The 14,298-nt window shown below is 43.1% G+C and overlaps 1 protein-coding gene across 1 annotated transcript in view; it reads left to right on the top strand.

Annotated features, from left to right (window-relative positions):
• Positions 1-371: 371 nt before the first annotated feature.
• The window catches only part of bbs9 (Bardet-Biedl syndrome 9), a 124,497-nt gene continuing 110,570 nt past the window's right edge, over positions 372-14,298 (top strand). Inside the window, exons 1-6 of the mRNA XM_041044696.1 lie at positions 372-488; positions 2,356-2,474; positions 2,950-3,100; positions 5,807-5,871; positions 5,993-6,106; positions 11,141-11,315. Of these exons, the coding sequence (XP_040900630.1) occupies positions 2,363-2,474; positions 2,950-3,100; positions 5,807-5,871; positions 5,993-6,106; positions 11,141-11,315 (617 nt within the window). The 5' untranslated portion in view covers positions 372-488; positions 2,356-2,362. The remainder of the gene's footprint in view (positions 489-2,355; positions 2,475-2,949; positions 3,101-5,806; positions 5,872-5,992; positions 6,107-11,140; positions 11,316-14,298) is intronic.

Below are 14,298 nucleotides of genomic sequence, written 5' to 3'. Positions count from 1 at the left end.
AGGTAGTTCTTGATAAAGTTCCACATTCTTCTCATGAATATTCAGTATCTCCTCTAAATCCATATTATATCTAACCACAACCTACATCAATAAACCTCTCTAAGCTTGTCTTTTTGTTTTACTGAATTTCATTACTAAAACATAACGTGTCACCAGTCAACAATATTTTATATCATTTCAGTTCTACATAAAAGGGAGGTCAGAAAGATTTCGTATTATATTTCTGGTATATTTATGTGAGCATTTAGTCCTCATAATTTTATTTGAAGAAAAAAAAAGAAAAAAAAAAGAAAAAAAACCAAACAAACTCATTTTCCCGCCAGCTTACGTATTTCCGTTCCTGCGCAGAGCTGCTCGGCTTCTTCGTTGAGCGTCAGTGCCATGACAACAGGACGATGGTTGCGAGCGAGAGGGCGAGAAATGTGATTTTCGTGTGAACGAGGAGGAACAAACCGGCGGCGTTTACGGTCTGGCTCGTGTACGCGAAGGTAAGAAAAAGCCCGGGAGCGAGCAGCTGAATGTGTTCTGTCGGTAGCGGAGAAGCTGAGAAAACCGCAGCGACACTGGTCTTGAGCCGGTAGCTAGAGCCCAGGTAACTTCGAGCGCTAGCCAATTAGCCGGCTAAGCTAAAGTTAATTCTGAAGGCTTGACGTTAGCTTCAAGCTAATTTACCTGTGAGTTATCACCGGCTTTAACCAGCGTCCGAATGCGTGTGTGGTTAACTCATATTTCCCAGTCGTGGATGACTCGTTTGGCATAACATGAGACCATAACATGAAACCCACAGGTGTGTGATCATGTGCCGTTAAAGAGGAAGAGTACACAACGTTGAAAACCAACCGACGCGTACAACAGCTAATTAACTCGTTCATTTCTCTGTCTCGTCCTTGAGTGTTGAGCTGGGTCTGTACTGTAGCTTTTGTTTGCAGTATAAAGCTCCTTACTCTTAACAGTGTCGAGTGTTACACACATATTATCAAATACAAACCAAGTTTAAAAAAAAGCCAGTTTCATTGCTGAATGATATGAAAGTTTACTCCAGCTGTAAGTGGCAGTTCCAGTTTGACTTCCAGTACGATGTACTGTGAAGGACATCTATCAGCCCAATAATTTAATGTTATTTTTACACACTGAAACAACAGGTATTCTGTTGTACTCTGCATGGACACCATAAGAATGGCCTCTGCTTATTATAACGATATTTATTTTTTCCATCCTGTCGAGCCATGGCAATGTTTTGTGATTAAAAAGCTGTTGCTAACAGTGAACTTTACCAGTCTGATGTGACATGGCTCATTACTGATCCCTATGGGGAAACTTTTTTTTTTTTTTTTGCATACAACAGTGAATGCTTTCTCATGCCTTCAAATATCCTGGCTTTGATTTGTTTCCGTTTTTTGATCATATTTGGGAAATAGCATTTACATGGGACCTGAAAAGCCTGGTTTTATATATATATCTCTGAATACATGATCATAACGCTGTCCAGGTTTCTGATGGTCTGCTTGCAGGTGTGTCTTGAAATCTCACCGTCTCAGTCATGCATATAGATGCATTCAGTGATAGCCAATAGCCAGGTCAGAATCCTGCTCAACAGTACTTCAACAGGGAGACTGCTTCCCATTAAAGGGACATAACCTTTTGAAACTTCTACCAACTTCATCCTTTCTCCAACATGTCTCCAACATTTCTCTTTTATGAAATATCTTGGCAGTAGAAGGTGTAATATTGCTTTAACAACCACTGGGGTCTGTGTTGCAGTATGCTGAGGATAGGAGGGATTCTCTCTGTGTGGATTAGCTGCCTGTTCCACCTGCTCAGCACTTAGCAAGTAGAAAAGCTTCTTGCCCCCCCCCCCCCCCCCCCCCCCCCCCTTGCTTACACTCAATCCTGCGATCATGTGACCTGCCTTCTAGGCCTGTCATTGGCTTTATGTGTGTGTCAGTGTGTGTGGTGGCACTGAGAGCCCAGTTATCAAAACTGTCAATTTCTCAAGCTCCACCTTTGAGATCAAACTGGTGGAATAAGTTTTTGAAGGACACTGACTGATAAAAGTTTGCTCAGTGGGCATTGATGTCAAACTACTTGACTGGCTCTGCTCTGTGAATAGGAGATAACCCTGAGTGCCAAAAATTCAAAGCTCATCAGTTTTATTCCTGTCGTTCTTTCTTCTGGTACATTTTCTTTCTGTGTCTGTGAGTTGATCAATATCATGAATGTATTTGTACATATTATCAGTGAAGAGGACTATGTTTCAATGAAAAATTATGTTTTACATCACACATTACAGAAACGTCTGTGCATGTCAGGTTCACAGGAGAAGAAATCTGACCCTTTCTCTCTCTGTTCACTCAGAGGCAGCATGTCTCTGTTCAAAGCCCGTGATTGGTGGTCGGCAGCTCTTGGCGAAGGGGAGGAGTTTGACCAGGGATGTCTGTGCGTCGGAGATGTGGACAACAGTGGCACCGGACATGGTAAGTGTGTCGTGAGGAAATCATACACTAAGCACCACACAGCAAACAGACAGCAGGACCTTATCTGAAATGTGCCCACGCTGATATGTCCCTGTTATTGCACCAATTTCAGCTTACCATACACAGATATGAAAAATACATCAGAGCTAAATGTTTGTTGCTTACCACCATTTCATACCTAATACTTCGACAACACAAAGAACAAAAGACACACAAAAACCAGCCTATCCACAGCTCAAATCAGATATTCCTCACGGCAGAGAGGACAAATAACAGAACAGGTAACAAAACAAAAGCTAGTGATCATATAGGATGTGTTTGTTTTGTCTGATTTTAATTTTCAAAAGGGCATCATGCTAGAACTTACTGGTGTCTAACAGCAGCTGTGACAGTGTGGCTGGTGTTAAGGGGTAATAACTTCCATCCTGAATCGTAACGTCCATATTTATCTCCTTCTGTTGTTATTACTCCACAGACAAAGTGGTGGTGGGCAGCTACATGGGAATGCTGCGGATCTTCTCCCCACATGTCAATAAGTCCAGTGAGGGAGGTGTAGCTGATGCCCAGCTTCTGGAAGTCCAGCTTCAAAATGCCATCATCCAGGTGGAAGTGGGCAAGTTTGTCTCGTAAGTAGACCTGGACCTAACCTGGGCCAAGGCCACCAGAGGGTTAAAAAGTATATAGTATGTACTGCAGCTGTGGCCACTTGAAATATGTGATATTTCATTTGATCAGCACATTTATCCTGACTTTTGTTTCCCTCAACAGGACATTAAGTCCCAGTTTTTGGTTCTTTTCAATCAGATGATAATGGGGTTTGTTAGTATTGAGACTGTAATGGATACTATTGGTTCTACTATTGTTTTCAGTCTTAACACGATGGCGCTGATCAATCAAGTCACCTCAGATCTGTGCTCTAACGCTGGGATCATTGATAGTGTTGCTAATCTCTCAGGCCTCCCTCCCTCCAGCTCCATTGGCTGCCTTCTTGTATGTGAGGCTTCCACCTGTGTTAGTGTTTTGTAGGTCAAATTGGCATTAGCCTAATGTCCTCTGTCAAGGAGCAACGTTAAATCACTGTCTCACGAATGCAAATCTCTGCCTTATTTTCTCGGGATGAATAACAGATTAGACTCCTCTAAAGAACTGAAGGCACAAAGTAAATGCAAATCAGATCTTGTGCTGTCCGAGGGCTACAACGAATGCACATAACTTCTTTTTTTAAATTCAGTTAAGTTTTTAAATCACTGATTCTAATCAGAGTAGATTAAATAATGCTGCCCATCATAATCCTACTATTGCAGTCAGTCTATATCTAAAATATGAATGTATTTAAAATAAGAACCAGAAGAAAGTTAATATTAGGGGTCATATTAGAAATGGTTTGTTATAGTAAGTAGGTCACAGAGGACGCAGAGCTTTTGATGGGAACATTGGTCTGCCTCAGGAATTAAACCTTTGAGCTTTAGATTACAGGGCAGCTACTCTGTGCTCTCTGGCCTTCCTCACAGCCATACAGTACCTCTGTTTGTGTTACATATGTGTGCTGCTGCCAGGGAATGAATCACAGGTCTTTCTTTAACTCCGTGTCACGACCTTCTGTGAATTATAAGCATTCATGGTATAGCTTATAATATGGCCTGACTTTAAACTGACATGCAGAAACACCCATTCATAACTCATCATGCTGCTTTTTGATTCACAGAAAAACCGTCCCTGCTGTGACTTACCACCACATTAACGTGTCTTTTTTTTTCCTCTGCAGTGCAAGCTAACCCAAAACCACCATGTCAGGGGTTTCTCTCCCTCCCCATGATTTATCACGATCTATCAGCTGCCCAGCGGTCCAAACATAGTTGTGCTCAGTATCAGGCTAACCACTGAGTTGTTAGCATAGCTGTCAGAACCCGAGGGCCCTATCCTGCTTTGTTATTGCACTGCATAATTGGATCTTAAGAGCTGACCCCTGTGAGTCAAGGTCAAGTGAAAAGTGCAGATGCCTCCGGTGAAAGTGACTTGTTTTGGAGCGACAGTGATTAAGTGACCCGCTCACAGCCAAAACTATTTCAAAGTGGGAATGGAGAGGGACGGCGGGAGGAAAGGAATGATGTGGGGACAGTGACAGGATCGTAATGATGAACAAATTACTTGTTGGAGAATTTTAATCCATCCTGCATTGTACTTAAGAAAACACACTGAACCCTGTGCCCTGAAATGTGTTCTACTTAGCTCTGTTTGTAACACCGAGCACGCTGAGGACAATGGGATTCATTATTGTAAGAACACATGTCGTGAATCTGACATAGACTTTTCTCTGGACCTTTTTCAATAAGAAATTTAGGAAAAAGCTTGGGATGGTGTCTGGTGAACGAGGCCCTTTGTTCCTACGCAGGTGACATTTTTGTTTTCTTGTTTGGGGTCATGTCACTCGCTCTCAGAGAGACTGACTAATGATTAAAGCAGCTGACTTCAGAATATCTTTAGAGAGCTATTGGCCTTTTGGTTCAGCCTCTGATCTGAACACTGTGCCTCCCATTGTCTTACTGTGGGTGCACAGGAACCTCCCGGAAAGCTAGGTTTCTGGGAAAAGCTGTGGCGGTTTGCCTCGAGGGCTTCCCATATCATCACGCTGGGAGCAGAGTCCAACTAAATCAGTCTGTTTGGAAGACGTCGTGTTTGGTTACCCGTGGTTTTCAGCACAGCATTCTTCAGAGGGTGGCGGACATTTAGGAAGTTGGCCTCGACAGAGAAGCACGTTGTAAATATTGTCAGGGCAGACCGAGGTGGGCAGATGGTGAAAGGTTTTGTTTCAGCACTGACTTGAGTGGGGTTTTTTTTTCAAGCAAGAAAGAAAACATGTGGGATCCAGTTTTCTCCTCCCTTGTTGGTCTTCTCTCAGCAAACATTACAACAGTGGTTGAGAGTTAGTAAGACAGTATCTGTTCTGGGTCCAAAAAGTGGACACAGACTTTCTCTGTGGGTTTGTGGTAAAGTAAATAAGTGAAAATCTAGGATCAGCATCACTGAGACCATCATCTACACCTCAGCCATAACCAGCGTTAACACAATCCAACAGCTGTTACAGTAATTATGTTCGAAGTCTGAGTTTAGATAGATAGCTGAGAACATGTTCTGACTCTGCTGTTATAGACCTGGGATCCATCTTAAACTGTAACGTCTGTGTGTTTTCACAAGTTTGTACTCGACATAATGAGCAAGACTTTTAATAACTCGGAAACGAATTCCGTCATGTCATTGTTGTTGACGATGATTCTGGTTGTGGCTGTGTGATGATTGTCATGTGACAGAGTATGTTTCCGTTTTCTTCTCAGGTGTTCGGAGCTGCTTCACCTGGCTGTTCTTCACCCCAGGAAGCTGTCCGTGTACTCTGTTTCAGGTAACACACGTCCACACATGAGCAGCTAAAGGCTTTTGTTTGTCACAACTCCTCGCACTCATGTTTATTCTCACACATCACACGACACACACTTATTTTTCTGATCTGTGTGTGCGTTCAGGCACCGCAGGGAACGTGGAGCACGGTGACCAGTACCAGTTGAAACTGGTTTATGAGCACAACCTGAAAAGAACGGCCTGCAACATGACTTATGGCACCTTTGGAGGCGTCACAGGTATGTGTGACATCTGAAATGCTTCATTCAAAGCCTGTTACCTGATCAGTTTACCAGGAACAGCTTCATCCATGAGCCCGTCTCTGGGACTGAAACGTCTCTTTGGCATTACTGTAAAAAAATGACATCAGGGGTGTTACAGAACCGATCATGAGAGATATTAAACTGTGTGAGAATAGCACAGGACTGTTTCCAGGAACACTGGCTGGTTGTACAGGGTACTTTTACTGTTGTACCAGACGTGTGTGTGTGTGTGTGTGTGTACTTCCTGGCGTGTATCTTTGTGAGGACCAAAGTGACATTTTTGCAGAGTGAGAACAGTGTGTTCTGTCTCCTCTGTGGGCGGGACATTCAAAGGCCTGTTTGACAGTTGAGACGTTCAGGGTTAAGTTTAGGCATTTAATTGCGATGTCTTAGTCAGTAGGGGCTAAGGAATGCATTATGTCAGTAAGGGTCCTCACAAGTATAGGGGTACAAATGAGTGTGTGTGAGTGTGAGTGAACATCTGTGCATGTGTCTTGGCAAAATTGGTAATTGGCTGCACTGGACAAATACATAAAACTATAAAAGTCTCTAAGAGCAGCGGAGGATGGAAAGAGAGAGAGAGAGGGGGGTCATATAGCTGCTCTCTCTACCGTCAGTCGGGCTTTTGGAAAAACCAAGTAGGGGAAAGCCCTCGTGTAGTCGGCGTCCAAGAAAAACACACACACACACACACACTCAGACCGACAGACACACTCACATGGGGAACCCCCTTTAAAGCAGAGAAAATGGCATTTCCAAATAAAGGCTGTATTGTCAAGGTGTGTGTTTGTGTGTGAGGAGAGAAATTGTCAGACTGCGGCCTGGCATCATGGACCCTACATTCACTCCCTGTTTACAGAGTGTGTGTATGTGAGTGGGTGTGTGTCTGCACGTGTGCGTTTGATTGATAGAAAGAACAGTGTGGGCTCATTAAAACCGAAGCCCTGGCCTGTTCTGAATGCACGTGTATCGTTAGTACCATGAACCTGTAAGTGTGTCCGTGTGTTTCCACATGCTATTTTCTGCTGTTACCGCACTGCACAGCACATTTTGGACATGTCATGCGAGCTCTCACACACTGCTCCACTGTCCAACAAACACAAACACGTGCAATCTTTGTACAGACACACACAGACACACACTCACACATACTTGCAGGTTTGCATGGGCTCATTTGTCTGCATTTGGCATAGATGCATACAAAAGCAGCAGCACACAACACAGATATAACCTTCCACATTTGCAAATACCATCAAATACACACGTGCACACATGATAAAAATCTCCCACACAAGTACATGCACTCACATACACACAAAGATGTTCATACTCTCTCCTCTCACCTATAAATCATGTCATCCTCTCTCCTGCTGTTAACTGCTGTGGTCACCACTAGATGGCAGTGCAGGCCCTGGGATTGTATTTACCACAGCATGAATGTATGGGATCCTGTATGTTAGTGAAAGTCCCAGTTGTCCAGCAGGGTCCTGTCATCAGAAGAGTCAGAGTTCAGCTACAGCACAGCATCTCTGGATCTTGTGGAGATTCAGTGTCTTGCTCCAGGACACTTCGGCAGAATGGGGAAGTTTGTAACCAGCTCCTCAGCTTCAGCTTGGCTCAATCAAAACTCTGCACGTAACAATATTTCAAACTCTTAAGACTAATTTATTTTTAAACTCTTTAAGTCTTTAGTCTTTAATCAACCAAGTTAGTTGCTGTAGATGACCAGGATTAACAGGCTTAAAAAAGAAAGTTAAAAGCAGAAACGTAACTGTAAAAATTAAGTGAAAGCATCATTTTACTGACAGAATTTGCAAACTAAAGGAAGGATGTCTAGTTATACACTCTGCAGTAACCTGCTCCAGTGTTTCAGTTTCAATGATCTTTATTTCCATCATCTCCGTCTTATTTGCCATCGCTGATACAGAGGAGGTTCTTTTCGTCGTCTCGTTCGTCCGAAGGTCAGATGAGTTGTTTGACATCATCTGAGCGTGTGTGAGTCGGGGAAGCTGCCTGCTGTTTAAGCTTTCCTCACTCTTTCGCACAGTTTACACGAAAATGAGCTGATCTCACTGTTCATTGGCTGGAAGACACACACACACTCGTAATGGTTTGCAGACATACTGCAATGCAAAAGCGCACATTCATGTGCAAATACAGAAATATATTCATGCACAGAGAAACACACACATCACAAAGTGATGGTCACAGCTCTGGCTGGACCAGCTGAATGTCCGGACATGTGCGAGTGTGTGTTTCTTCAGCAGACAGCGTGCGACAGCGCTGTGCTGTCCAGTGTTCAAAGTGTGTGTGTGTGTGTGTGGATTTGGAAAGCCTCGAGTGTGTATGTGTGTGGGAGTGTTTTTGCAGGTTGTGTCTGCTCTTACACGTGAGTGTGTGTGTGTGTGTGTGTGGGTCTATAATAGCAGCCATTTAGCAGTGCTGTAGGCGCTGTAATAGCAGCTCTGTACTAATACTGCTCTAATAGCTGGGCTGCCTTTGGGTTTGGGTCACATTCAGGCCACACACACACACACACACACACACACACACACACACACACACACACACACACACACACACACACACACACACACACACAGAGGCTCCAAGCATGGACCGACCTTTTCAAGCTTTGGTCAGATGCATATAGAGATACATACACACAAAACAAATTGGCGCACACACTCCCTCATCCACATGTGTGTGTGCAAAGACACACACATTCACATGGACCTACACACTCTCTGTCTTTCTCATCCACACACTCTCATTTACTCATACACACACACACTCGCACACAGAGGCTCTGCTCTGCCCACTGCAGTGTGCGGCCAGCCTCTGTGCTTTGTTGGCCGCTCCGTGTGCTTGTTCAACATGTCTTATTAATGACGCTAATACACGCCTGTTTCCTCCGCTGTGTCTGAGCGGCGGCGCTCTCATACTGGGCCCTTTGACACATTATACCTGGGTGTGTGAAACTACACGTGCACAGTTGCCATTATGGCACAGCCTGGCTCTTATTTTCAGTATGTAGCACTTCTCTTGTTATTGATGATGCAGCGCCGTGTCGGGCTGTCTGAGTGCTTGTTGTTTTGACCCTCTCGCTGGTCTTTAGGGTGGGAAATGACCAGCAGACACCTGACAGATCCACAGGTATCCAGCTGTTTTTGGAGTCCTTTTCTGTTTGTAGGAGAGCAACAGCTGGTGAAACACAAAATTGGCTTTAATGTTTGTTGTTTTTGTATTATACCACAGGCTCTCGTGCCCAGTCTTGATTTGCTGCTCACAACTGATATATTTCAGAGTTCTGGATGTAATACAGGGTTTGAAAACACTGTAATGCTTTATTTCATGCGTCTGTTATTTCCTAATAATTTCCCGGCCATTTCTTGAACATTTCCTTGAAAGAAGTGTGTAATTTGGTATAATTACAGGGAAAATAGTGGCAAAGTCCTGAGGTTTGGTTTAGATAGTTTAGTTTCTGAGTTTAGGACGTCCTACTGAGATGAAACCAAATATAACATTCAACTTCTAATTTAATTACATCTGTTTCTTTTTTAATGAAGAAAAATAAGTAGAATCATATTCAGAATTAAAATAATCCACAACCCTGGTGCTCAGAGACACTGTCAACATCACAAGTGGCCTGGGCTTTTGTACTCCCACAAGTTTTCCACATCAAGGACAGTCACACAGTTATAACCTCAAATGACAGCAGACACAGCCGTGACCGGCCGTCGTGAACCGAAGGCGACGTGTTTGATTTCCATAACAGACCTCATCCGTGTTTCAAATAGCTTTTCCTTTTTTAAACTGAGCTGCACGAGCAGTAAACAGACCACGTACAAATGTAAATCCGTCCCTATGCAGACGCACACGTTCAGATGCTGCAGCAATTGTTTTTGGCTCATTATCAAACATTGTGTTACACACACCTGCACTCGCAGGGTGTGTCTGCGGCATGAGGGACCTTGTCCTTTAGTGTGTTAATGGCCACCCTGAGCTCCGCTCATCACTCAAACACACACACGTGTTTACACAAGATAGGTGTGTAGGAGTGTGCGGCTTTTCTTTCTAAATCCTTGGTGATAGATGTTGAGTATGTGTGTGTGTGTGTGTGTGTGTTAGGGAGAGTGTTTGTGTGTGTGTGTGTGTTGCGCTGTAGGTGGCTGTCTCCCTGACCTCTAGTTGATGGCAGTGTGAGTTTTAATAGCGCATTGAGGCCTAATTATAGTTCTCTGGTCACACAGGCCCATTGCTTTATGGCCTTGTGTGTTGCTGTGTGTTTGTGTGTGTTGGGGCATAAAATGTCCTACATTAGGCCTTCCCTAACAAACACACACTGTTGCACACTTTCATACCCAGAGCCAGGTGTCTGTGTGTGTGTGTGCATGTGCGGAGGTGTTAATGGAGATATCAGATTCAGCCAGAGGGAGAAACACACCTCGCAGCACAACACGACATCACGGCTGAAATGAAACAGAAGCCATGAATGTCGTTCGGGATCACTGGTACTCGCATTTAAAAACTCAAGAGTTTAAAACTGCAGCGTCACAGCTGTCACAAAGCAGAATGTGTGACCCAAAAATCTCTGTTTTTTTTTTTTTTCGCCAACAGTGATTCTGCTTGTACACATTTAAACAGCTTGTCCAAATTAAATTTCCTTTGCTGCCTAAAAAAACAGACTTTATAAACTTCAGCTGGACCGATTTAAATTTTTCTTGCAAACACTGTCTCAGAGAAAAAGGTACAGGAATGTATGTGAAGCAGAGTAAAAACCAATGAGATTGTTTGCTGGGCCATCGAAGACGTTTGTGTGTGTTGACCTTGGTTGTTCACATGAAATGTGGATGGAAGTAGTTGTGCATGGAATGAAAGCAGAGCTTTGTCCATTCTATTATTATATTGTCCATTCTTTCATATCATAAATACCAATGGTATGTGAGTGTGTCCCACACTGTGATGGGATAAGGGTAACAGAATCATCTCCTTTGCCCCCCACCCCAGGTCACCACTCCCTGTGTATCCAGTCTATGGACGGGATGCTGATGTTCTTCGAGCAGGACAGTTACTCCTTCGGCAGGTTCCTCCCTGGTTTCCTGCTGCCTGGCCCGCTGGTCTACAACACCAGAACTGACAGCTTCCTCACCGTGTCCTCCGCACGCCAGCTGGAGAGCTACAAGTAGGTTTCCAGATGAAACAGCCTTTATATAATGTTAGAAACTGGATGTTAAGCTCACCTGAAACAAGGAAGTTATGGGATATATAGTGAGTGAAACAGGTTTATTGAGTATGTGATGTTTCTCTTTGTTTTGATTTTTAATGGGCTTGTGTGTAATTATCTAATGACACTAACAGTCGTTAGTGTCAAACTGTTTCCCCTGTTCTAAGATGAGATAAGTTTGACTTTGTAGATTTTTAGTTAACAGCATGTTGAGTCATGAGCACGTTTCACCTGCAGTGTATGTTAGACCAACAATTTACTCACGTGAATTCACATCTCTTTGCAAGTGCTGGTCCGCAGGTTGTTGCTGCAGTGAAGCTATTTGATGTAATGTCAGCTGTTGATGGTTAGAGAGCAGCTCTGACTTAAGCTTCACCATCTTAAAGGCAAACAAAACACACACACACTGTACACACACACACACACACACACACACACACACAGTTTGATCGGAAAGTACCTTACTTTAATGTAAGCACACACACTTCCCATTTCCCTCTGGCTGAGGCAGGGAGAGCTTTTAGAAGTCGTACAGACCGTGTGGGTGTACAGTGTGTGTGTGTACAGTGTGTGTGTGTGTGAGTGTGTGTGCGCAGTTTTCTCTCCCAGCTGTTTGTTATCTGGATGCCCCCTGCCAGTATCAGGAGATTCTCCAGAATAGATATCACTGTGGAAACGCTGACTTCACCGCTCTCCCTGGACACACACACAAACACACCTGCGATGCACATACTGTAGTAAATTACAGAGAGCTCAGCAGACACCGAGCGAGTACCTTTACATCCACAACAAACACTGCGTTACTAATAGCAACAAACTTGCTGTTTCCATTATAGCCATCCATCTTACTGAAACACGCGAACGACAGGAACGACTTTCGCTTTTATTAAAATTGGGAGCTTAAAGTGAAAATAACAATCAAATAAATTTTAATGATTCAGGTGAAATGAGGAGTTGGTTAATCAGTAACTGACAGAAAACGAATGTCAACTATTTAGACAGTTGATTAATAATTTAAGTTATTCATCAGGCAAAAATAGCAAATGCTGTGCAGTTTCTCCGTTTTGAGGATTTTCTGTTTTTCTCTGTCTTATTTAATTGTAAACTGAACATGAACCACTGGACAGACGAGCAAAGTGAGAACAAGACCTCGCTTTAACTTAACCGCACTATTTTCTAATTTTTTTTTTTTTTTTTAGATCCAGCTATCAATTAATCAATAAATAATTTATCTGTTTGGCATAGTCCTATTTCTTAATGTGAAGAAACGTACTCTAGTTTCTCCAGCCGACTCTTTAGCACTGGACATGACTTACTGACTGTTCCATATATTCCATATGAGATGACGAGTCAGAGCTTCACTGACTGTTATACGTTTAATATCAGATGACTGGTCAAACTGTTCTGCCTCACTCAGTTTATTTAGCTTGTTGGGCCTTCTCCTGCCCTGATGAATGAGAGCTTGATTTGGTTGCTGTGTGTGTCGGTGTGTGTCTGTGTGTGTCTGTGTGTGTCTGTGTGTGCTGGCGTCTTTGAGCTTTGAGATTTTAGTTTGTGTTTATCCATGACACCGAGAGCACATATGCATGTAGTGTGTGTTTGTATATTTTGTGTGTGTATGCGTGTGTATGTGCCTGAGTGATGTATGTGTAGAAGGTAAATGAGTGTGTTTGTTGGTGGAGTTTTTCAGAGATATCCTCTTTCATATAAATGAGATGACTGTTTCCTCAACCTCTGTGTCCTAATCTCTGCATGATGACTGATACTGGCCCCCAACACACACACACACACACACCCACACACACACGCACACACGCGCACACACGCACCCACGCACACACACGCACAGCCCTACAAAACTGTGTCCATATGTGAAAGAGAGCATGTTCACTGCAAACACTTTTAAATGGCAAACAAAGAAAAATGTTCCCAAGTGTATGCCACAGACAATTTTGTGGGCTTGTGTGCACATGCATGTGTGTGCGTCTTGTTCTCTCTGCTCATATGTTGGGCATGCAGGTGGGTAGTCAGATTGCAGTGTGGTTTTCTTTTTGGTTTTGTGTGTGTGTGTGTGTTTTTTTGTTAGTTTTGTTTTTAAGCTCTCTTTCATACCAGCTAACCTCTGATATAATTCGACACACATAGATGCATGTACAGATTTAGCAGTTTTCATTCATTCTTGCTACCTCACATCCCGTCATTAGTAAAACATCTAAGTGCAGGGTGGAATTGAAATATCAAAACACAGTGAAAGAATATAGTTGTTTTACAGTGTTGTTTTAGTATTATTAGGCTGAATTTCATCCATTCACCCATCCAGGAGTTGGCCTGTCGATCCGTTGAGTGCTGCTTTGAGAGCTCGAAAGCTTAAAACCCCTGACATGTTTAATATATTTTTTAGTCCATTTTCTTCCCCAGGAAACGGTCACGGTGCGATGAAAAGGTTTCTTTACTGGCAGTCATCCATAAAGCAGCTCGTTAGTCCGCCCGCCGTTTCTCACAGAAGCTCAGTGGGTACTGCTACTGTACGGGCGAGTTCAAAACTCTAAATCCTGTGTTGTATTGCAAAAATCAAAGTTTAGAACACTTCATTTCCTATTTTATATACAACAATGTTATGCAGAATTAGCTTCACTTTCAGGGTCACGTATGGTAATCCATTTTATCCAGGTGTAAAACTGAAATGTTTGTCATGCAATGGAACGGGTCTATACAAAAAGCAAGAAGTAAAAAAAAATAAATAGGGATACATGTAAAGTACCCATACAGAGCTGCAGTGGAAGTGACAGTGTTTGTGTGGTTTTTTTTTTTTTGCATCTTACAGTGTATGCTAAAACTAAAACTGTGTCTCAAATTAGAATTTGCACCTGATGATCACCTTAGGCGGTCAGGGAATTATCAAAGCCATGACAATGAGTCCTCAGGGTTTTGAAAGAATAAG

Source organism: Toxotes jaculatrix, chromosome 8, assembly GCF_017976425.1.
Source record: "Toxotes jaculatrix isolate fToxJac2 chromosome 8, fToxJac2.pri, whole genome shotgun sequence".
In the NCBI taxonomy this organism is placed as follows: Eukaryota; Metazoa; Chordata; class Actinopteri; family Toxotidae; genus Toxotes; species Toxotes jaculatrix.
The sequence above is the reverse complement of the archived record's forward strand: the minus strand, read 5'-3'. Positions and strand labels throughout refer to the sequence as shown.